The sequence below is a fragment of the Theropithecus gelada genome, chromosome 1 (genome assembly GCF_003255815.1).
Source record: "Theropithecus gelada isolate Dixy chromosome 1, Tgel_1.0, whole genome shotgun sequence".
In the NCBI taxonomy this organism is placed as follows: domain Eukaryota; kingdom Metazoa; phylum Chordata; class Mammalia; order Primates; family Cercopithecidae; genus Theropithecus; species Theropithecus gelada.
The window spans coordinates 192,377,415-192,403,197 of NC_037668.1; the positions used below are offsets into that span (position 1 = coordinate 192,377,415).

A 25,783-nucleotide genomic window follows, 5' to 3' on the forward strand; every position below is an offset into this window, starting at 1 on the left:
CTTGAATTTCTGAATCAAGAGGGATATAGTCTCCAAGTTTCTTCTGCTCCTAAGGTAGCTGGCACTTGTGAGGTCGCCTGAAACGCTCCTTGCTGGTGACAATGACCATAAACCATGGGAGAAAGATATCCAATAACTGGAAAATTAAGGGGTTATTCGTACAATCTTTTGTAGTTTTTAGAATGCAATCTCATATTTCCAGAAAATTCTTTCGTTTAAAAGCCAAAGATTAGACGGGCCAACAACCAATATGCACAACTTATTTTTAAACTCTAAAACAAATACAGACAGTATTACAGAAAATTTACAAAACAAAGAAAAACCGACACGCCACCCAGAAACTGAAATTATCTGGATTAATTCCTGGCTGTTTTTCCCCTCTCGCTTCCTGCGCCTTTGCCACCAAGCATAACCTTCCCGCGCTGCCGGAACCGCGGCGCAGGGGGAGGCGCTGCCTCGCGCGGTGCGCCGTTGCCATGGTAACCGAGGAGGCTGGGGCTCGGGTGTGGTGAGTCTAGGGGTCCTGGCGCCGTGAGCCGGGTGGGCACTCGGGGAAGGGTGCGAGGGGGTAGACGGACATCTTCCCTCCAGGTTGCTGGGGCAGGGCTGGAGGGGAGTGGGCTTCAATCTCAGCGTCCTCAAACTGCTTCTGTCCAGAGCTTTGCACACCGGTCCCCTACCCCGCGGGCAGGCGCGAGGGAATCGCAGAAGGTCCCCAGGGAATTCAGGCCGAAGAGCAAACTCTGGTGCCCGGAAGAGTCCGTTGCCCCCTCGCGGGATCTCCTGGATCACCTGGCGGCGCTGACACTTTCTGTATCCTGTTCCTCAGGCCCTCTCTTTGTTTAATCCTGTGTACCCGGGGCTGCCCTTGGGGGTCCTTCTCCTTGAGCTGGGACTTAAAATCCTTAAGGGACTACATTTTTTTTTTGATGAAAAAAATCAGTTGGCTTAAAAGGCACGTAAGGATCTACTCCTGTATCACAACTTCAGGCTGCGTCGCCTGCCTCCTTGCCCTTTGTTTATGTTCTTCCCGTTACCTGGATTGTCCTTTTTTCCTCCTTTTAAAACTCCTGCTCTTCAATATCAAGGTTTCACCTCTTCTGGGAAACCTTTCTGAGACCGCCACCCAGAATTGAATGTAGATGTCCACGTTTTAACTCTCAAAGCACTCTTTGCCTACCTCCATTGAATCCCTGATCTCACTCTGTCATTACTGATTTACTTCTGTCTTCCCTACTAAAATGTGAGAGCCTTCGGGGTAGGGACTATGACCTATGTGATTTTCTATTGTGGGTGCCTCGAAAGCATTCACATTCTATACTTAAAAAGGTTTATAGATTTTTCTAGACTGATTTAGTAAGGCAGACCAGGTGCTATCCTCATTTCAGAAAAGTCACGTAATTAGTAACAGAATCAAGACTAAAGCAATGCCATTCTGCCTTCATAGTTCCAGCTTTCCCTCTTCCCTCCCATGTTCATGTTCTATGTGAAACTTTAGTTATATGTAGCAGGGTTACAATTTTGATGTATGTTATTACTTCTGTGGGCAAAGACAATGTAATTTATTTTTGTATGACTGATCTAGTTCCTTTCATGAGCATTTACATATTGATTATTAGGAAAGAATCTAACTGTCCAATTGGTTTTAAAGTTTAGCTCAATTTAGAATTGAATTCTTTGGGTAGTGCTTAATTTCTCTTATATACAAATGTTTAGGTTTTCAGGTATCTTCTTGGATTCTTTCCTTGAGATGGTCCCCCGGCTATGTGGATGCATGTGGATGGCTCATGGAATCAGTTATGGGGACGTGTCAGGGTCCCTTTGCCTTCCCTTGGCTGTGGCGGGGGGAGGGGGGTGATGTTCCTGGTATACCGGGTGCTCCCTAGGGCTTTCGTGGTTCTTTGTTAACCTTTGGCTTATATACCTCGTGAACAGGTATCTCCTGGTTTGGTCAGGACTCAGTAGAGCTCCCTGGCTCACTCAGTTGCGCTGAGTTCCTGCTGTGACTTCCCTTCAGCACTGACTGGAGTGGTTTGCACCACAGCCCTCCCTCCCTGCAAAGCCTCCTTGCCCTGCTATAGCAATTGAGTAGGGCAAGCATCCTGCAAGACTTCCCTATTTCTAGGTCTCATGTATATCCAAAGGCAGTGCCCTGAAACTTTGTTGTCTCAGGACTCCATTTTACTCTTAAAAAATGATCAAAAAGAGCTTTCCTTTATGTGAGTTATATCTTTTAATACAGTATTAGATATAAGAATTAGAAATTAAACTGAGGATTTAAAAAATATTTATTAATTCCTTAAAAAATAACAAATTCACATGTTAACATAAATTATGTATTTCTCATAAAAATAACTATTTTCCAGAACAAAAGAATTAGTGAGAAAGTGGTATTATTTTACATTTCTGCAAATGTCTTTAATTTCTGGCTTAATGGGAGACAGATTCTTAAGTCTGCTTCTGCAGTCAATCTGTTGCAATAAGTTGTTTTGAAATGTGTAAAGAAAATTCCTCCTTACATAGATATATAGTTGGAAAAGGGAATAGTATTTTAATAGCTTTTTCAGATAATTGTGCACATTTTTTGTGACTGCACCAAAACTCTACAAGTGGTAGGTTCTTTTTTTTTTTTAAGCTGCAGTCTCTGTTGCCCCAGGCTGGAGTGCAGTGGGGCAATCTTGGCTTACGGCAACCTCTGCCTCCCGGGTTCAAGTGACTCTCCTGCCTCAGCCTCCTGAGTAGCTGGGACTACAGGTGTCTGCCACCATGCCCGACTAATTTTTTTTTTTTTTTTTGTATTTTTAGTAGAGATGGGGTTTCACCATATTGGCCAGGCTGGTCTTGAACTCCTGACCTTGTGATCTGCCCACCTCAGCCTCCTTAATGCTGTGATTACAGGTGTGAGCCACTGCAGCCGGCCACAAGTGGTAGTTTCTTAAAAGCTACTTGCAGTGTGGAATCTGAAGCCAAGTCAATGAACTTTTCATACTGTGTTACATTAAAATCTATTGATCTGTCTTATACTTTGGATCTTTTACCCATGCTTGATATTGTAACATAATGGAAAATGGCAGGGGGAGTGAAGCTGATTTTGTAAAGGAGAAAAGCAGTCATTAGCAAAATGTTGCTTCATTTAGTTATATCAATTTTCCAAATGTTAACATGTTTCATGCTGTAAGATTTTTAAAAGCCCACTTTCATTAATATCACCTCTGATCTCATCATGAAAGTATTGGGAAGTTGTTGGCCAACACATGGCCAATAGAAGTTTTCTAAAATGTAAATTGCAGCTGGGCACGGTGGCTCACACTTGTAATCTCAGCATTTTGGGAGGCTGAGGTGGGAGGATCGCTTGAGGTTGAGACCAGTATGGGCAACATAGCCAGACCCCCTGTCTCTACCAAAAGATTAAAAAATTAGCCTGGTGTGATGGCATGCAGCTATAGTCACAGCTACTCGGAAGGCTGAGTTGGGAGGATTGCTTCAGCCCGGGAGTTCAGGCTGTAGTGAAACGTAATGGCATCATTGCACTTCAGCTTGGGTGACACAGTGAGATCCTGTCTCAAAAAAAAAAAAAAAAAAAAAAAGAATAAATAAAATTAAAATGCTATTCGTATTAGAGTTCTTCAGAGAAACAGAATCAATACAATATATATAATCCTCTGTATTGGTGGATTAAACCAGCCCTGGATCTAAAATATTTGGAAAAAACATGGATGGTTCTGTTTGTACTAAACATATACATACTTTTTTTCTTGTCATTATTCCTTGAAAATAGGAAGAGAGGGTGAATTCTCCCTTACTTAATCTTTGGTTGTATTCAGGCCTAGTTATTTTTCATAAACTATTTTTTTTTTTGTTAACAGGTAATGTGTTTAAGATGAATTAATATGTACTTTATGTTTTTTTTGTTGTTGTTGTTGTTTTTTGGAGACAAAGTCTTGCTCTGTAATCCAGGCTGGAGTGCAGTGGCGTGATCATGGCTCACTGCAACCTCTGCCTCCTGGGCTCAAACGATTCTCTCACCTCAACCTCCCAAGTAGCTGGGACCACAGGCATGTGCCCCCATGCTCAGCTATTTTTTTTTCTGTATTTTTTGTGGAGATGGGGTTTCAGCATGTTGCCCAAGCTGGTCTCGAACTCCTGAACTCAAGTGATCCACTCACCTCAGTCCCCCAAACTGCTGGGATTACAGGTGTGAGCCACTGTACCCGGCCTCAGTTTTAATTTCTCATATAAATATTTAGATATAACCCACATAAACAAAAATTCCCTGGGGTTCTCAATTTTTAAGACTGTAAAGAGCCCTGAGATCAAAGAATATGAGAACCGCTGCCCTCATTATGTTGGTTCTGGGCTGATATAGAAATTAAGCTCCATTCAAGAGTATAACAAGAGTAGCTGTGAGTATTCTGGCCCAAATCATAGTGCAAGATTTGATCTACTTTGTCTGCATATCTCTGAATTTACCTGGGATCAGACTGATCTCTAGATGTGGAATGATATGTTGGTAATCAAGTGTCTGGTGGTGGTAGGGTAGAAAATTATTTATTCATACCCTGCATAGGAATAAACTATGGAATATTCAAAAAAGAGAAAGAGCTGGGCCTGGTGGCATGGGCCCATAGTCCTAGCTACTTGGGAGGTGGAGGCAGGAAGATTGTGAGCCCAGCTACTTGGGATCCAGGGCAGGAGGATAGCTTGAGCCAGGAATTCAAGACCAGTCCGTGCAATATAGCAAGAACTTGTTTTGTTGTTGTTGTTGTTGTTATTATTGTTGTTTTCTTTTTTTTAAAAAGAAAGAAAATAAATAGTAGCATTACCATCTTTTCTTTTGCTTCATGGATGATTTTGCTGGAGGTTTGATGATGACCTAATAATGATAATGGTAGCTTGTATTTACTAAATGTTCCCCATGTGCTTGGCATGTACATATTTAATTTATTTTAATTCTTAGAAAAATCATAGTCTAGACTCTAGTGTTATTCCTACAAGAGAGTAGGTAAATTGCCCAGTATTATGCAGCTAATAAATTGCAGGATTGGATTGTGAACCCAAGTCTCTCTGACTCCAAAACCCATTGCTCTGGGCTACGAAAAGCAGCACTGGGAATTGCAAGCTTGACTTTAAGAGTTATTGAATATATACAACTTGTTAAGAATTGTGGCAAGTATGAAAGTAACACAAAGAAATGTAAAGCTTCATTCCTGCCCCCAGCAAGTTTACAACCTAATTGAATAGATGTCTTACGTACTTGAAACAATTAGAAAATAATATAATATCATATTTGGTAGGTTGTATTGTATAGACTATATACAATGGCCTTTGGAGTTCAGAATATTGAGAGGCCAGTGTGCACTCAAGAGAGGAATTAAGGAAAGTTTTAGGAAGAAAGTGGGTTTATAGCTCGGCCTAAATAGGATTTGGGTAGTTGGAATGTAGGAGATGTAAAGCTATTCTAGGTCTCATAATAGGAATACCTGTGAAACAAAAATAGGAATTTCTCAGTATCTTCAAGGTCTCATGGCTGGGTCCCTGGTGTGCCAGTGAAAGCCATTCCTAACACATCCTGCCTCTATTCTGCAAGGTTTGAATATGGATATCTTTAGCAGAAATGTTTCAAAAGATTATGACTACTATTAATAGAGTGACAAAATTATTGTCTAATAATAATGGACACTTTTGAGAGTGAAAGTAGATGCTATTAAAAATTATACCAGGAAAACAGATAAAACGGGAAATGTCCTGCATACATTGGGACATATGTCACCCAAGTTATTAACCATAAACACAAGCTGTTTAACTTCTGTTAGAGTTCTTCTTGTTGATTTCCTGGTATAGTCTCCATAGTGCTTATTCAAGACTCATGTTTTTACACACTGTGGGTTGCATCCCATTTAGTGGGTGATGCAGTCAATTTAGTAGGTGGCAGCCAGTTTTAAAAAAATAAAAATGGGACAAAAAACAGTGATATGTTACCTATAGTAAAGAGAAATATTGCTTTGTTTTAAAAAGAAATATATATGTACAAATATAGGCATATATGCAATGTATCCATGGTAAAATTGTCCATTGTTACCAATCAATAAATTATGTGGTCACTCTATTGATAGAAGTTACATATATTTACATATAAAATTAAAATGAAATGTCAAACTAATATATATTATGTATTATAACAGAAATAATTTATACAAGATATAAAATAATACATATGTATTTGAAGAGACCAACCATTATCCTTTCAAGCTCCAGCTATTATGCTTGAAATCCAGTGAGAAGGAATTAAGCATTCCTGGAATTTGCACTCTATATATCTGCTTAGATTTTATTGCTTACTATTTGGGCATGTGGCAACACCAATATTACAAGAGAGACTGGAAAATAGTCTTATTCCACCGTAAAGATCAGTTTAAAAAAAGTCTTGTTAAAAGAAAAGAGGGTGGGCTTCTATTCCAAAAGAAAAGAGGGTGGGGTTCTATTCCAAAACAAAAGGAGATTAGATTTTGGGGAAGACAACTAGTAATTACTGGGAGGCTGAAAATGAGGAAACCAAGGGAACTGTGGAGGATCAGACCACAAGAACCACAGCATCTTCTCATAGCAGGAAGTTTGATCAGCATACTATTTCTGTCGCTTGTGATGAATGCCCTTCAACTAGCCTCATTTTCTTGTATCCCTTGTTTAAGAGTCAAGATCGTAGGATGGAGCCCCTAATTGGCTGAGCTTAAATAATGTACCTGCCCCCAGGCTTGTACTGAGAGAGAGAAAAGAAGAATCCTGCTTCTTTATCTTCTGGTGTGGGAAGTTAGCTATATCTTTTATTAGAATTATCTGAAACTGAGATAGGCGTGCTTTAAAGAAGGTGTGTGTGTGTTGGAAGGATAGGGAGTTGGATGTCAGACACTGAAGAATTACAAGTTTCCACTGTAATTCTTCTGTAAAATGAAAGAGTTGAACTAAACCATCTCAAATACAAGACATGCACCGAATCTTATGGTTGAGTCATTGTTGATTGGGTAACTCAACTCCCATTTCCAATCCCTGTCTACCTTGCTTGCCTCTATCATAGAGACTGGAAAATCAAGAAACTTGCTTTTTTCTCCCCCTCTCCTCTTAAAGATGGGGTAGCCACACCACATTGTACAGTCTGGCCTTTGAGATATTAACTGGAAGTTTGTTGGGACTTGTTAGGAAAGATTTTTGTTTTGCTTTCCCCTTAAGAGGGATTGGAGGGATTGATATCACTGGTATCCTCTAGGAGATTCCCCATTTTTCCTGCCATGAATTAAGATGAGATTCCAGGAGTTATGACATGAGGCAAGAGTTGTGAAGATGAAAGTCTTACACACTAACTATGAGGGAGTGATAGAGATTGAATCTATATTTTTGAGCTGCTGAACCATCTCCATCTTTAAATTTCTCATTATGTGTGAAAAGAATCTCCTACTTTTAAATAGTCAATCTTATTTGGCTTTTCTATTATTTACAGCCAAAGATTCCTAATGGCTTACAAGCATTATACACATTTATAGAAGGAAGGGATTAATGTAGGGTAGTAATAGAGAAGATTGTAATATTCTACCAATTTAAAATGCATATCACAATGAGCTTTCAACTATTATCCTATTTATTTTCTTTACTTCACCGTAGAAGTAAATGACAGTTTTCTTTTCTTTCAGCACTCTTTAGGACTGTTATTTCTTAAGAACAGGGTCAGAAAACTATGGCCTGTGGAACACCACTTGTTTTGTAAATAATGTTTTCTTCAAACACAGGCACACCCATTCATTTGTGTATTGTCTATGACTACTTTCAAGCAACAACTGCAGAGTTGAGTAGTTAGAATAGAGACAGAGGGCCCACAAGCCTAAAATATTTGCTCTCTGGCCTTTAACCCCTGCTTTGGATTTCTGTTCCATTTTCCTGTGGCCTTCATAGTCTTTGTCATTCTCTGCAGTCCTACTTCAATATCACCTTGATTTTTCTTTTTCAAGTTTTTTCTCTTCACTTCCCTGTTACTTCCTAGTGCTTCACCATGTTTATTTCCTTGGAAACACTTATAACAGTCTAAAATTATCACGTTTGTTTTATTTTTTATTGCCTGCGTACAATCAGAATATATGCTTCATGATAGGAGGGATCTTTCCTAACTTGTTGAATCCTCAGGATCTAGCATAGTGCCTGGCATAGAGGAAGGAATCCATTAAACACTGAATTATATGAGTGAATAATTAAAGCCCTAATTCACACTAATTTAGACTTCTCCAATAACTGTCTAATTAATTTTTCTTTTTTGCCTCTAGTCTCTTACTCCTCTAATCTATGTCACTCAGGCTTGTTAGACCAATCTCCTTGAAACCTACTTAGTTCCTAGCACTAAAACCTTCAGCTAACTGTCCTTAATTGTTCCTTGCTCTACCAGTTGCCTACAGAATCAAGTTCAGACTTATTGATGCAATCCCAGGCTCTTTTTAAGAGCAGACTTCTTGCTTATTTTGAATGGCTTATACTTAACCAAATTGGCCAACATGCTCATTACCAAAAATACCTGTGATCTTTGCTTTGGTGCTTTAACTTAGTTATTCCATCTGGAATTTCCTTCCTTCTGACTTCTGAATGACAGTCTTGCCCATTCCTGATGGCTCAACTTAAATGTTAATATTCTTTACTAAACATATGATTCCCTTTATCACATTTCCAGCATCTCATCTTCTCCCACTACCCTTCATCCTGGTAAACATGATCTTGAATCTGTGTTCAATCTTGCTTTTTGTCTTTTATTTCTGTGTAGTGTTACTGCATCTACTTGTATTCCTAAAAAGTCTGTTTAATTACTTTTCACTTGACAAAAATATATCTTTATATATATATAAAGTCTTTTGGATTTATATTTTTCATGTGATATATTGATAAGATTCATTTATATTGTTCTGTGTCTTACTGCTGTGTGACAAATTAGCCCCAAGCTTGTTAGGTTAAAAACAACACTCGTTGATTATCTCACAGTTTCTGTGGGTCAGGAATCTAGGCACAGGTTAGCTGGATCCTCTACTTGAAGATTTCTCATGAGGCTATAATCAAGGTGTTGCCTGAGGCCATAGTCACCTCAAGGTTAACTGGGCCAGATCTACTTCCATGCTCACTCGGTGATTGCTGGCAGAATTAAGTTCCTTATGGAATTGGATTAAGAGCCTTGATTCTTACTGGCTGTTGAACAGAGATCACCCTCCTTCCTTGAAAGGTGGCCTTCTCCATCACAGCGCATGAGAAGAGCAAGGGAGAGAATATCAGCAAGACAAAATCACAGTCTACTGTAATTGAATTACAGAATTTACATCCCCTCACTATTGCTGTATTCTCTTCATTAGAAGCCAGTCACTAGATCCAACCCACATTCAAGGTGAGGAAATTACACAAAGGTATGAATACCAGGAGGCAGGGGTGGGACATTGGGAGCCTTGTCAGAAGCTGCCTACCGTATGGCATACCACTGTAATTTATTTCTTTTAACAGTTATATACCATTTTGTGTGAATATACCGGTTTATGCTCCTCTTCTTGGACATTGGTTTTCCCTTCTGGGTTTTTTGCTGTTGTGAACAGTGATGCCACAAACATTCTTGTATGTGTGAAGGGTCTCTGGTACTCTTCTCTGAATCTTTCCCGGTTTAATATTGTGTTCTGACAGACTGAAGCACTAGCAAGACATCCTTAGTTAGATCCTTTTGTAATTCATAGGTGTGATTATTGGGTTTTCATGCTTATGTTTGAGAGGTACCTCCTTCAAACCTTGTTACAACATGGGCACGTTTCCTGTCTGATGTGAAAAAAAAGAGACATCCTTGAATAATTTTATCTAGAATTAATCTTATCCCTTCTAAACTCCTATAGCATTTCTTTTGTTATGGTATTTACTACTTGTCACCTTTTATTACACTTATTTTGTGCATTTCATATTTTTTCCCTTGAAATAGTAACTTGTTGAGGGTAGGAAATAAATCTGATTCTGGTTTTCGCAATTTACACAGTGCTTTCAGTATGTGTTACTGAGCGAATGAATTCTGTTTAAATGTCGGTGCCTAATTTTTAAAGTCTTTATAATCTGGTTCCAGTAACCCAATTATATTTCTCACTTCTCTCATACAGGGACCCTTATTTAGGCAGGTGGGTCTCTTAGACATTCTTTTTCAATCTCTTCCTAATGAATTTAGATCATACGATCTTTCTTCTGTTTCTATTGAATTTATTATTTATTTCACACGTTTAACATTTTAGTATATACTTGAGCTGTGTTATATGTACTTAGTCGTAATAGGTACACAATAAACTTTATTGATGGAATTGCTGAAGTATCTTACTTTATAGTTATTTTCAACTAGTTAAGTATTTTTATACCATCTATATTGTCAGTTGACTGAGCAAATAAATAAACAAATACTGATGTGTTTGAGTAGATTTTTATCACTTTTTTATTTTTTTGGTCATAGGTATTTTTGGAGTTAATGGAGTCAGAAGGACCTCCAGAGTCAGAGAGTTCAGAATTTTTCTCACAGCAGGAAGAGGAAGATGAAGAAGAAGAAGTCCAAGAACCAGAGGAAACAGGCCCCAGGAACCCCCTTTTACAACCTGCTCTCACAGGGGATGTAGAAGGTTTGCAGAAGATTTTTGAAGATCCTGAGAATCCTCATCATGAACAGGCCATGCAGCTTCTCTTAGAAGAAGACATCGTTGGGAGAAATTTGTTGTATGCAGCTTGCATGGCTGGGCAAAGTGATGTGATTAGAGCTTTGGCAAAATACGGTGTGAATCTGAATGAAAAAACCACCAGAGGTATTTTGTCTTTTTTCTCATATCAGTATCACTTATGATGACCTAAAGATGCCATGTAATATATTTCAGGTTAGATATATTTGATGTGCCTGTTTTATACTTTACATATATGTGTATATACATCTATATGGGTATATGTATGTATATACATGTAAATGTCAATGTTGATATTACATAGTATAGTATTTTAGAACATAGGCTTCACTATTTATTAGCTGTGTGACTTGGCAAGTTACCTAATCTTTTTGTGTTTCTGTTTTTCCATCTGCAAAATGGGGACAATAATTATATTTTCCTTACAGGGTATAATGAGGATTAAATAGGATAAAATAAATATTTTAGTGCTTGGCATATCGTAAATTGATATATAGTAAATGTGTAATAATTTACTGTTATCTCTTTCCCTTGAAGATTTATTAATTGTTAGCAATCATCTAATTAGCTTTTTAAATTCAGTAATTACTTTTTCAGATTGCAAATATAATATGTGGTCGTGGTAGAAAACAAAAAAATGATCATCAGCATGATCTTCAGCAAAGAAAGGATATACACTCTCTTCATGCTCACATGGAACATTTTAAAAATATTGATCGTATGTTAAGCCATAAAGGAAGTCTTAACAACTGTCAGAGAATCTATAGCATATAGTCTTTGATCAGTGACTATGACAAAATAAAATTAAAAAGTAGTAACAAAAAGATAACTGAAAACTGAAAGCAAGAACACACTTACTTATTTTTTATTTTCATTTTTATTTTTTGAGACAGGGTCTCACTCTGTTGCCCAGGCTGGAGTGCAATGGCATGACCTCAGCTCACTGCAACCTCCGCCTCCCAGGTTCAAACAATTCTCATACCTTAGCTTCCCGAGTAGCTGGGACTACAGGCATGGGTCACCGTGCCTGACTAATTTTTGTATTTTTTGGTAGAGACAGGGTTTCACCATTTTGGCCAGGCTGGTCTCGATCTCCTGACCTCCAGAGATCCACCTACCTTGGTCTCCCAAAGTCCTGGGATTACAGGTGTGAGCCACTGCACCCAACCAAGAACACACTTTAAATCATCTATTGGTCACAGAAGAAATAATGAAAATTATGAAATGTTCAAGTGACAACAGCATCACTATGTCTGAACCCATGGGATACAACTAAAATTAAAATTCTAGTATAATATTTATATTAGAATATACAAAACATAAAAAAATTAGGAAACAAAACATTTGACTGAAGAAGTTAGAAAAAGAACAACTGAGTAACCAAAGAAAGTAAAAGAAAAATAATTGAAAAAATTAATGACGTTGAAAATAAAGAAATAGGCCAGAGGCCAGGCACAGAGGCTCACACCTATAATCTCAGCACTTTGGGAGGCCGAGGCAGGAGGATTGCTTGAGGTCAGGAGTTCAAGAACAGCCTGGGTGACATGATAAGACTCTGTTTCAAAAAAGAAAAAAAAAAAAAGAAAGAAAGAAAAGCAAGAAAGAAAGGAAATAGAAAACAGAATAGATGGAAGGAAAGGATTGACAATACCAAAATCAGGTTCAGTGAAAATGACAGTTGAAAAACATTTGATTTTATATATGTATACACACACACACACACACATATTTGTTGTCGTTCTCTTTTTTTTGAGACAGAGTCTTGTTCTGTCACCCAGGCTGGAGTACGGTGGCGCAATCTTGGCTCACTACTGCCTCCGCCTCCTGGGTTCAAGCAATTCTCCTGCCTCAGCCTCCTCAGTAGCTGGGATTACAGGCATGCAACAACATGCCTGGCTAATTTTTGTATTTTTTAGTACCGAGGGGGTTTCGCCATGTTGGCCAGGCTGGTCTCAAACTCCTGACCCCAGGTGATCCACCTGCCTTGGCCTCCCAAAGTGCTGGCCCAAAGCCACCGCACCCAGCCGACCTTTGATAATATTAATCGGAGAGAGACAGCATAAATAATATTTGGAATTGAAAACATAGAACATTAACACAGAAAAAAAGTAAGATTTAAAAAAAATCATTAGAGCCAGGTATGGTGGTTCACACCTGTAATCCCAGCACTATGGGAGGCCAAGGTGGGAGGATAGTTTGAGCCCAGGAGTTTGAGACAAGCCTCCCTACCTCCTGGGCTCAAGCAGTGCTCTCACCTCAGCCTCCCAAAGCACTGGGATTACAGGCATGAGCCACTGCATCTGGCCTGTGATGAAAGCTCTTAGGGAAAGCAGAATAGAAGAAACTTTCCTTAAGGCTGTCTATCAAAAACCTGAAGTGAACTTACCCAACATTGAATTTTTCAGAAACATTGTTTATAATCAGAAATAAGACTAAGATATTTGTTATTATGGCTTCCATTTATCATTATAATAGAGTTTCCAGCAAGAGCAGTAAGAAGGGTAGAGAAATAACACAGTATTGTGCTAGAGCCAGCTTTTATGAGCTCTGAAGAACTGATTGTTAAAATTTCAGAGTTTTTGTGAATTGGTTGATGTCATGTTGATAGCTATTGAAATTGGCCATGTTGGGCCATACATCACAGTAATTGGCTAATGATACAAATCAGGGCTTTTCTCTCCAGGTAACTAGTTATACATTTACCAGCATACTACTGGATATAAAGATCAGAGTATAAGAAACAAAACTCTGATTATTCATAGGTACATAGACTTAAATTCAAGGGAATCTACTATTAGTACTAAGAGAGTTTAGGAAGAATATGAACATAAGACCAATATCCCAATCAGTAACTTTCTATATACCATCAACAACAAGGGAATGTGATAAAAATAAAGATCTTATTCATAACAAAATGATAAAGGAACTAGGAATAAATCTGACAAAATAATTGTAAGACATGGGTCCATTACAAGATGGCCAAATAGGAACAGCTCCAGTCTGCAGCTCCCAGCATGATCGATGCAGAAGACGGGTGATTTCTGCATTTCCAACTGAGGTACCTGGTTCATCTCATTGGGACTGGTTGGACAGTGGGTGCAGCCCATGGAGGGTGAGCTGAAGCAGGGTGGGCATTGCCTCACCTGGGAAGCACAAGGGGTCAGGGGATTTCCCTTTCCTAGCCAAGGGAAGCCATGACACACTGTACCTGGAAAAATGGGACATTCCTGTCTTAATGCTGTGCTTTTCCAACAGTCTTAGCAAATGGCACACCAGGAGATTATATCCCATGCCTGGCTCAGTGGGTCCCACACCCATGGAACCTTGCTCACTGGTAGAGCAGCAGTCTGAGATCAACCTGTGAGGCAGCAGCGTGGCAGGCGGAGGGGCATCCACCATTGCTGAGGCTTGAGTAGGTAGACAAAGCAGCCAGGGAAGCTCGAACTGGGTGGAGCCCACCACAGCTCAGCAAGGCCTGCTGCCTCTGTTGACTCCACTTCTGTGGGCAGGGTATGACTGAACAAAAGGCAGCAGAAACTTCTGCAGACTTAAACATCCCTATCTGACAGCTCTGAAGAGAGCAGTGGTTCTCCCAGCATGGTGTTTGAGCTCTGAGAACGGACACATTGCCTCCTGACACCCATGTAGCCTAACGGGGAGATACCTCCCAGTAGGGGCCAACTGACACCTCATACAGGCAGATGCTGCTCTGGGATGAAGCTTCCAGAGGACAGATCAGGCAGCAATATTTGCTGTTCTGCAATATTTGCTGTTCTGCAGCCTCCGCTGGTGATACCCAGGAAAACACAGTCTGGAGGGCACCTCCAGCAAACTACAACAGACCTGCAGCTGAGGGACCTGACTGTTAGAAGGAAAACTAACAAACAGAAAGGAATAGCATCAACATCAATAAAAAGGACATCCATACCAAAACCCTATCTGTAGGTCAACAACATCAAACACCAAAGGTAGATAAAACCACAAAGATGGGGAGAAACCAGAGCAGAAAAGCTGAAAATTCTAAAAACCAGAGCACGTCTTCTCCTCCAGAAGACTGCAGCTCTTCGACAGCAACGGAACAAAGCTGGACAGAGAATGACTTTGATGAGCTGACAGAAGTAGGCTTCAGAAGGTCGGTAATAACAAACTACTCCAAGCTAGAGGAGGATGTTTGAACCCACCGTAAGGAAGCTAAAAACCTTGAAAAAAGATTAAACAAATGGCTAACTAGAATAAACAGTGTAGAGAAGACATTAAATGAGCTGACGGAGCTGAAAATCATGGCAGGAGAACTATGTGATGCATGCACAAGCTTCAGTAGCCAATTCGTTCAAGTGGAAGAAAGGGTAACAGTGATTGATGATCAAATTAATGAAATAAAGCAAGAGAACAAAATTAGAGAAAAAAGAGTAAAAAGAAATGAACAAAGCCTTCAAGAAATATGGGATTATGTGAAAAGACCAAATCTACATTTGATGGGTGTACCTGAAAGCGACTGGGAGAATGGAACCAAGTTGGAAAGCACTCTTCAGGATATTATCCAGGAGAACTTCCCCAACCTAGCAAGGCAGGCCAACATTCAAATTCAGGAAATACAGAGAACACCACATAGATACTCCTCAAGAAGGGCAACCCCGAGACAGAATTATCAGATTGACCCAGGTTGAAATGAAGGAAAAAATGTTAAGTGCAGCCAGAGAGAAAGGTTGGGTTACCCACAAAGGGAAGTCCATCAGACTAACAGCGAATCTCTTGGCAGAAACTCTACAAGCCAGAAGAGAGTGGGGACCAATATTCAACATTCTTAAAGAAAATAGTTTTCAACCCAGAATTACATATCCAGTCAACCTAAGTTTCATAAGTAAAGGAGAAATAAAATCCTTTACAGATACGCAAATGCTGAGAGATTTTGTCACCACCAGGACTGCCTTGCAAGAGCTCCTGAAGGAAGCACTAAACATGGAAAGGAACAACTGGTACCAACCACTGCAAAAACATGCCAAATTATAGAGATCATCGATGCTAGGAAGAAACTGCATCAACTAATGGGCAAAATAACCAGCTAAGATCATAATGTCAGGATCAGAGTCACACATAACAATATTAACCTTAAATGTAAATGGGCTAAATGCCCCAATTGAAAGACACAGACTGACAAACTGGATAGAGTCAAGACCCATCAATGTGCTATATTCAGGAGACCCATCTCATGTGCAGAGACACACATAGGCTCAAAATAAAGGGGTGGAGGAAGATCTACCAAGCGAATGGAAAGCAAAAAAAAAATAAAAAATAAAAAATAAAAAAAATAAAAAGCAGGGTTGCAATCCTAGTCTCTGATAAAACAGACTGTAAGCCAACAAAGATCAAAAGAGACAAAGAAGGCCATTACATAATGGTAAAGGGATCAATTCAACAAGAAGAGCTAACTATCATAAATATATAGACACCCAATACAGGAGCACCCAGATTCATAAAGCAAGTCCTTAGAGACCTACAAAGAGACTTAGACTCCCACATAATAATAATAATGGGAGATTTTAACACCCCACTGTCAATATTAGACAGATCAACGAGACAGAAGGTTAACAAGAACATCCAGGACTTGAACTCAGCTCTGCATCAAGCAGATCTAATAGACATCTACAGAACTCTGCACCCCGAATCAACAGAGTATACATTCTTCTCAGCACTACATCACACTTATTCTAAAATTGACCACATAGTTGGAAGTAAAATACTCCTCAGCAAATGTAAAAGAACTGAAATCACAACAAACTGTCTCTCAGACCACAGTGCAATCAAATTAGAACTCAGGATTAAGACACTCACTCAAAACCCCACAACTACATGGAAACTGAACAACCTGCTCCTGAATGACTACTGGGTACATAACGAAATGAAGGCAGAAATAAAGATGTTCTTTGAAACCAGTGAGAACAAAGACATAACATACCAGGATCTCTGGGACACATTTAAAGCAGTGTGTAGAGGAAAATTTATAGCACTAAATGCCCACAAGAGAAAGCAGGAAAGATCTAAAATCAACACCCTAACATCACAATTAAAAGAACTAGAGAATCAAGAGCAAACAAATTCAAAAGCTAGCAGAAGGCAAGAAATAACTAAGGTCAGAGCAGAACTGAAGGAGATAGAAACATAAAAAACCCTTCAAAAAATCAGCGAATACAGGAGCTGTTGTTTTGAAAAGATCAACAAAAGGGATAGACTACTAGCAAGACTAATGAGAAAAGAGAGAACAATGAAATAGATGCAATAAAAATGATAAAGGGGGTATCACCACCAATCCAACAGAAATACAAACTATCGTCAGGGAATACTATGATGCAAACAAACTAGAAAATCTAGAAGAAATGGATAAATTCCTGGACGCATACACCCTCCGAAGACTAAACCAGGAAGAAGTTGAATTGCTGAATAGACCAATAACAGGCTCTGAAATTGAGGCAGTAATCAATAGCCTACCAACCAAAAAGTCTAGGACCAGATGGATTCACAACAAATTCTACCAGAGTTACAAAGAGGAGCTGGTACTATTCCTTCTGAAACTATTCCAATCAACAGAAAAAGGGAATCCTCCCTAACTCATTTTATGAGGCCAGCATCATCCTGATACCAAAGCTTGGCAGAGACACAACAAGCTTCTCTAAAATTCTCCTTTAGAGAATTTTAGACCAACATCCCTGATGAACATCAATGCGAAAAATCCTCAATGTAATACTGGCAAATAGAATCCAGCAGCACATCAAAAGCTTATCCACCATGATCAAGTTGGCTTAATCCCTGGAATGCAAGGCTGGTTCCACATACACAAATCAATAAACATAATCCATCACATAAACAGACCCAATGACAAAAAAACACATGATTAACTCAATAGATACAGAAAAGGCCTTTGACAAAATTCAACAGCCCATCGTGCTGAAAACTCTCAATAAACTAGGTATTGATGGAATGTTTCTCAAAATAAAAAGAGCTATTTATGACAAACCCACAGCCAATGTCATACTGAATGGGCAAAAACTGGAAGCATTCTCTTTGAAAACTGGCACAAGACAGGGATGCCCTCTCTCACCACTCCTATTCAACATAGTGTTGGAAGTTCTGGCTAGGGCAATCAGGCAAGAGAAAGAACTAAACATATTCAGTTAGGAACAGAAGAAGTCAAATTGTCCCTGTTTGCAGATGATATCATTGTATATTTAGAAAACCCTGTCTTCTCAGCCCAAAATCTCCTTAAGCTGATAAGCAACTTCAGCAAAGTCTCAGGATACAAAATCAATGTGCAAAAATCACAAGCATGCCTATACACCAATAACTACCTGACTTCAAACTACACTACAAGGCTACAGTAAGCAAAACAGCACGGTACTGGTACCAAAACTGAGATATAGACCAATGGAACAAAACAGAGGCCTCAGAAATAACACCACACGTCTACAACCATCTGATCTTTGACAAACCTGACAAAAACAAGAAATGGGGAAAGGATTCCCTATTTAATAAATGGTGCTGGGAAAACTGGCTAGCCATATGTAGAAAGCTGAAACTGGATCCCTTCCTTACACCTTATACAAAAATTAATTCACGATGGATTAAAGACTTAAATGTTAGACCTACAACCATAAAAACCCTAGAAGAAAACCTAGGCAATACCATTCAGGACATAGGCATGGGCAAGGACTTCGTGACTAGAACACCAAAAGCAATGGCAACAAAAGCCAAAATAGACAAATGGGATCTAATTAAACTGAAGACCAGGCCGGGAGCAGCAGATCATGCCTGTAATCCCAATACTTTGGGAGGCCGAGGCAGGCATATCGCAAGGTCAGGAGCTCGAGACCAACCTGGCCAATATGGTGAAACCCCATATCTACTAAAAATACAAAAATTAGCTGGGCGTGGTGACATGTGCCTGTAATTCCAGCCACTTGGGAGGTTGAGGCAAGAGAATCACTGAACCCGGGGAGGTGGAGGTTGCAGTGAGCCGAGATCATGCCACTGTGCTCCAGCCTGGGTGACAGAGCAAGACTCCATCTGAAAAAAAAAAAAAAAAGAAAAGAAATCAACAACAACTAAAGACCTTCTGCACAGCAAAAGAAACTACCATCAGAGTGAACAGGCAACCTACAGAATGGGAGAAAATTACAAGAAAAAAACAAACAACCCAATCAAAAAGTGGGCAAAGGATAAGAACAGACACTTCTCAAAAGAAGACATTTATGAAGCCAAAAGACACAAGAAAAAATGCTCATCATCACTGGTCATCAGAGAAATGCAAATCAAAACAACAATGAGATACCGTATCATGCCAGTTAGAATGGCAATCATTAAAAAGTCAGGAAACAACAAATGCTGGAGAGGATGTGGAGAAATAGGAATGCTTTTACACTGTTGGTGGGAGTGTAAACTAGTTCAACCATTGTGGAAGACAGTGTGATGATTCCTCAAGGATCTAGAACTAGAAATACCGTTTGACCCAGCAATCCCGTTACTGGGCATATACCCAAAGGATTATAAATCATGCTGCTATAAAGACACATGCACACGTATGTTTATTGCGGCACTATTCACAGTAGCAAAGACTTGGAACCAACCTAAGTGTCCATCAATGATAGACTGGATTAAGAAAATGTGGCACATATACACCATGGAATACTATGCAGCCATGAAAAAGGATGAGTTCATGTCCTTTGCAGGGACATGGATGAAGCTGGAAACCATCATTCTCAGCAAACTATCACAAGGACAGAAAACCAAACACCGCATGTTCTCACTCACAGGTGGTAACTGAACAATGAGAACACTTGGACACAGGGTGGGGAACATCACACATTGTAGGGTGGGGGGGCTGGTTGGAGGGATACCATTAGGAGATATACCTAATGTAAATGACAAGTTAATGGGTGCAGCAAACCAACATAGCACATATAACAAACCTGCATGTTGTGCACATGTACCCTAGAACTTAAAGTATAATAATAAAATAAGAATTGTAAGACATTTATGGCAAAAAGTATGAAACTTTATTGATTTATATGAAAGACCACACAAAGTGTATATGTGTCTCAATAGTGAGATTAAATTTCATAATGCTGTTTCTCTTAATTTCTTCCAAATTAATTTGTCAATCTAGTTAATATCTTTTTAAAAAGCAACAGAGAAGCTGACTCTAAATTTCCGTGGGGAAAATGAACTGTTTAGTATATGATGCCAGAGAATGTTTATTATTCATCTGGAAAAAAATAAAATTATATACCATTTTTTTTTGTCTTTTGAGGAATAACTCTTTAATTAGTCTTTATCATACTTGCTTTTTCTTTTCTTTTAGCCACCAGAAAACATTGGGAACAGAAAAAGACACAAAGTAAATAGATTGGCAAATATTTCTATTCTATGACTCATAGAAGTTGCTGCCATCAGGTATTCCCAGATATAGTGCAAAGTACTTCACATGTCTTACCTGATTTAATTCTTTTAAAAACTATCTAAAGATGTTCTGTGTTATCTCTTTTGATCAATGAGGAAGCTGAGGCTTAGAAAGGAAAAGGAACTTGTCCAAGCCTCACAGCTAGAGACTGACCTATAGTTTAAGTCCTGATTTGTCAGGACAAAATGCTTAATTCCTGTTACACGTTGCCTGTATTTGCAGACATAGGACCCACTGCAAATTGGCATGTGATACCTGCTCATGTGCTATGACAAAAGTACTAAGGTGCCTAACTATGATTTGTGCCACCCTCCCATAGCATAATATTGATGTAGATAAATGTCTACCCGTTGTCCAATTCCCCCATATGTATAGGTGTGGCTATGATATAGATTTTTTTTAAATTATTATATTTTAAGTTCTAGGGTGCATGTGCACAATGTGCAGTTTTGTTACATATGTATGCATGTGCCATATTGGTGTGCTGCACCCATTAACTTGTCATTTACATTAGGTATATCTCCTAATGCTATCCATCTCCCTCCCCCTCCCCACAATAGGCCCTAGTGTGTGATGTTCCCCTTCCTGTGTCCAAGTGATCTCATCGTTCAATTCCCACCTATGAGTGAGAACATGCGGTGTTTGGTTTTCTGTCCTTGTGATAGTTTGCTAAGAATGATGGTTTCCAGCCGCATCCATGTCCCTACAAAGAACACGAACTCATCCTTTTTTATGGCTACACAGTATTCCATGGTGTTTATGTGCCACATTTTCTTAATCCAGTCTGTCACTGATGGTCATTTGGGTTGATTCCAAGTCTTTGCTATTGTGAATAATGCTACAATAAACATACGTGTGCATGTGTCTTTATAGCAGCTTGATTTATAATCCTTTGGGTATATACCCAGTAATAGGATGGCTGGGTCAAATGGTATTTCCAGTTCTAGATCCTTGAGGAATCGCCACACTGTTTTCCACAATGGTTGATATATACCTACTTTTTACCACACATAAAAATTAATTACAGGTGATTGTAAGACATGAATGTGTAAAGCAAAATATTTTAAACTTTTTGAAAAATAGAGGAGTATTGCTATATTCTTGAGACATCACAGAGTATCTTGAGATATAAAGAACCCAACCACTAAGGGAAAATATCTCTCTGTCAGTCTATCTATCTATCTAAATTTTGAACTATGCCCAAAAGGTTTCATAAACAAAGTGACAAAATAAGCCACAAAGGATATATCTATGTAAAGACAGTCTACTAGTTAATAGGCTTAGAATTCAACCCAATAGAAAAATAGGCAGAGGTTAGGAATATGCAATTTATGGGAGAGAAACTCTCATGGCCAATAAATAAATGAAAATATGTTTAACTTCACTATAAAAGCAAATGTAAACAATGGGCTACCATGACTCATCAGAATCAGAAAAACTTAAATATTTGACAGTATTAAACATTGCTGAAGATGTGGGAAATGGGAGTTCCTTCACTCTGAGGAGGGATTATAAATTGATGTAATCACTTTTTAGAACATTTATATCAAGTTGTTAATGGACATACCTGATGATCCTAATTTCCATTTCTAGAGATATGTCTTTGGGAAACTCTCACACATGCTTACAAGAAGACATAAGTGTAAAAATGATTATTCAAGCCTTGCTTATAACAGTTAATCACTGGAAATAAATAATAGGAGGGTAGATAAATACATTATGGTATTTTCATACAATGGAATATTACACAATAATTAAAAGGAATGAATTAGCTTTTTGGGTATTAAAATGGATAACTCTCAAAAATATTGAGGCAAAAATCAAGTTACAAAAGGATTCTGTAATAAATTTGTTAACAGCATGGATTTTACAGCCAGACTACCTGAGTTAAAACTCCAGCTTTCCATTAACTTGACTATGTGACTTGGGCAAATTATATAACCTTTCTGTGCTATGGTGTCTTCATCTATAAAAATGAGGATAATAGTAATATTTTTAAAAACACTATATAAAGGAGAAGGAGAGACCCAAATCAGTATTTGGCAGTGTTCCCTAACACTATTCAAGGAAGGTTGTATTGTGACTGGTTGACATGAATATTGCCATCTTTTTGGTAGGTATTTTCCAGTGTGTGGGAATAGGTGTATACTCTATTAAGACTTGATGATACACTCTAAAATATTCTGTTTCTTCATTCTGATTCTATGTCACCATGAAACCTTATTTAGAGAGGGGATTCCTAAGCTAAGTGTTGCAGGTGCTCCTGGTTTCTTCTTGCTGCTTATAGGAAAATACCAGAGGAAAAATAAATTGAGAAAGGGATAATTTGGGAAATTCCAAGCCTGTCTATATGGCAAAGACATGAAAATTAAGATTCACTGTCAGAAAAGCATGCTTCAGAGAAAAAACTGAGTATATGACTCTACAACCTTCTGTTGACATGTTGGATCAAAAAGTTCAGAGTGGCTGGGTGCGGTGGTTCATGCCTGTAATCCTAGCACTTTGGGAGGCCAGGGAAAGACTGCTTAAGCCCAGGAGTTCCAGACCAGCCTGGGCAATATACTGAGACTCTGTCTCTACAAAATTTTAAAAAATTATTGGCTGGGTGCGGTGACTTATGCCATATAATCCCAGCCCTTTGGGACGCTGAGGCAAGTGGATCATGAGATCAAGAGATCAAGATCATCCTGGCCAACATAAGGAAACCCCATCTCTACGAAAAATACAAAAATTAGCTGGATGTGATGGGGCATGCCTGTAGTCCCAACTACTCCAGAGGCTGAGGGGCTGAGGCAGAATAGCTTGAACCCGGGACACATAGGTTGCACTGAGCCGAGATCGTGCCACTGCATTCCAGCCTGGCAACAGAGAAAGACTCTATCTAAAAAAAAAAAAATGATCTGGGCATGCTGGCATGAGCCTATGGTCCCAGCTACTCGGGAAGCTGAGGTGGGAAGATTGCTTGAGCCCAGGAGTTCGAGGCTGCAGTGAGCTATTCATGCCACTGCACTCTAAACTGGGCAACAGAGAGAGACCCTGTCTGAAAAAATAGTTTAGAGAATTTAGACACAAGAGATTAAGGGAATGACTGGGGTTATCCCTTTATCACACCAGGAAGCCTCTAGAAAGCTTAAGAGTATTGTCCCTCTGTGCAATAAAGTGAATTGCAGTAAAAAGAAGTATGTATGTCCTTGTGGGCAAGTTCAAACAATGATCTTTGATTTAATTTTTAAAAAATGAATCTGAAAAAAATTTAAAGATGCCTTCCATATCCTTCTTGTTTACAATTATACCTCATGGCAGTCACTTGAGAAAGTCTAAGAAATGACTTTCTAATTTGATGGGCCATAATTTTAGCTTTAATTAAAAGAATTTCCAAACCTAAGGTATACACAGTTTTAGTAATTTGTATGATTGTGCTAACAATAATGCTAGAGTGGTTAGAGTTTGATAAAAATTCTTTACAATCACAGTCCAGTTGTGTTTAGAATAGATGACCGTTAGGGAGATTGCCATCTTCCTCCCATGATGTTGAAGAGCTCAGGCTTCAGATAGTCTATGTTGGCATCTTGCATCCGTCATTTACTGTTTGCCAGAGATGTTTCCTTGGGCAAGTTTCTTACCCCACCTGGACTTTAGTTTCCTTGTCTATAAAATGAGAACTGTAATAGTTCTGACATCATAGTGGTTTTATAAAACTAAATGAGTTTTCTATATGTAAGACAGAATAGTGCCTGACCCATGGTAATTGTTCAATACTTGATCACCATTATGATCTTCCACTACGTAAATTAGCCTAAAACAGTGTTGTCTGTTTGATCTCACCATCTTCATTCCATTTGTTAGGGTATACACTCTTACACTGTGCTGCAGCCTGGGGTCGTTTGGAAACTTTGAAAGCACTGGTAGAACTGGATGTTGATATAGAAGCTCTGAACTTCCGGGAAGAAAGGGCTCGAGACGTTGCTGCTAGATATTCTCAGACTGAGTGTGTTGAATTCCTGGACTGGGCAGGTAAGCAAGCTCACAAGGGGTTGGCAAACTGACCGATGTGATGAGTTTTTCCTCTGTGAGTTACAGGATATGTCACCTTTTTTCACAGTGTTTTATTTGTAGATATAACCACAGTCATAGTTGACAATAATACATGAAATTTCCCCCTCTTTCTTTATTTTGCTATTGGCCATAAACATTGTATTTGTTAGGAACTGTACATATTGGAAGCTTGTTGATTTACCAACTTCTGTCTCACCAATAATTTTCTATGAGAAAATAATTTCTATAAGAAGATTATTGTATGTTCAATATATATGTTCAAGGCCATTGTTTGAGAGACTCAGGCAAAATGGATCATTTCTTAAATGTTTAAAAAATAGCATATTTGAGTAATATATTTGATTCTTCAAATATAAAAGGTTGTAACAATAATTTTAGAAAGGTTTATTTAGGCTAAATTAATTTATAGTGCTAATAGTCAGAATAGTAGTTACTCTTATGGCATGGGGGAACTTCTGGGATGTGATGTTCTTTTTCTTAATCTGGTTGCTGGTACATGGGTATGTTTCTTTGAAAATTCGTTGAGCTGTACACATAGGTTTTGTATTTTTCTGTTTGTAAGTTATACTTCAATACAAAGTTCAAAAAACAGTACTATTTTGTCTGTTGCTAATATTTTGCATATATACTTCCACAACCCTGTAAAATATAGCTTAAAGAGATTTCAGGAAGATGTACCTTTGTAACTAAGCTAGTGCTTATGAAGTTCACAGCATTTATTTTGCAAGGCTATCTGCATTTCTGTTTTTAGCAAGCATTTATTGAATTTCCATTGTGAGTATAGTATTGCTGTAGATACAATTGGTTGTTCCTGCCCTCTGGATATTTGTTAGGTGGGAGATTATAAGTTATGGACACATTCAACAATTATTTAAAAATATCAGAAAGACTGTGATTAAAGGTTAAAATTGGCGGAGCAGGTATTCCGTGCTACAGGGTGGTGGGAGAATAGGAAGTCAGAGCATGTTGGGCTTGAGCTGGGCCTTGAAGAATGGATGGGATTTGAATATGCAATATAAAGGGAAAGGGCATGAGCAAAATCTTAGAGCTGTGAGTGAAAGTGGCGTGTTGGAGGACGGTGACAAGATTGCCTTATTGAGCAGTGGGTCATAGTTTCCACAGGTAGGCTATAACATAGGTAGAATAATAAAAGGGTTAAGTACATGTCCTCTTGAGATTGAGTTTAAATACTGGTGTCCCTACTTGAAACTTATGTGACCTTGGACAAGGTGCTTAAATTCTCTATACCTCAGTTTCCTTCTCTGAAAAAGGGGCCAATAATATAGTTCCCACTTTTTGAGGATTACTGTGAAAATTAAATGAGATGATATAAAGCAGTTACCACAATACCTGGCATTTGGTCAGCACTTGAAAAATGCTGCTGCTTTTATTACACCATACCCTTAAATGCTTGGCTAAGGTGTTTTTATTTTATTCTGGGAGCCACTGAAAGTTTTTATGTGGAACAGGAAGAGGATGAAAGTGATCTTGAGGAAGATTCAGCTGGTAGTGGTAAGGTGCATGTTCATCAGTAGAATGAGAAAGGGACTAGAATAATTAGTATAAATAA

At 38.7% G+C, this 25,783-nt stretch overlaps 1 protein-coding gene and 1 non-coding gene across 2 annotated transcripts in view; both read left to right on the forward strand.

Moving 5' to 3' along the window:
- The first annotated feature begins 470 nt into the window (after positions 1–470).
- Positions 471–25,783, forward strand: part of ANKRD45 (ankyrin repeat domain 45) — a 59,561-nt gene continuing 34,248 nt past the window's right edge. The window contains exons 1-3 of the mRNA XM_025405499.1: positions 471–508; positions 10,490–10,832; positions 24,004–24,171. Coding sequence (XP_025261284.1) covers positions 10,505–10,832; positions 24,004–24,171 — 496 coding nt within the window. The 5' untranslated portion in view covers positions 471–508; positions 10,490–10,504. The remainder of the gene's footprint in view (positions 509–10,489; positions 10,833–24,003; positions 24,172–25,783) is intronic.
- LOC112616413 lies at positions 9,722–9,825 on the forward strand. Its single transcript, XR_003117633.1, has one exon. It is a non-coding gene; the product is annotated as a small nucleolar RNA U13 (small nucleolar RNA).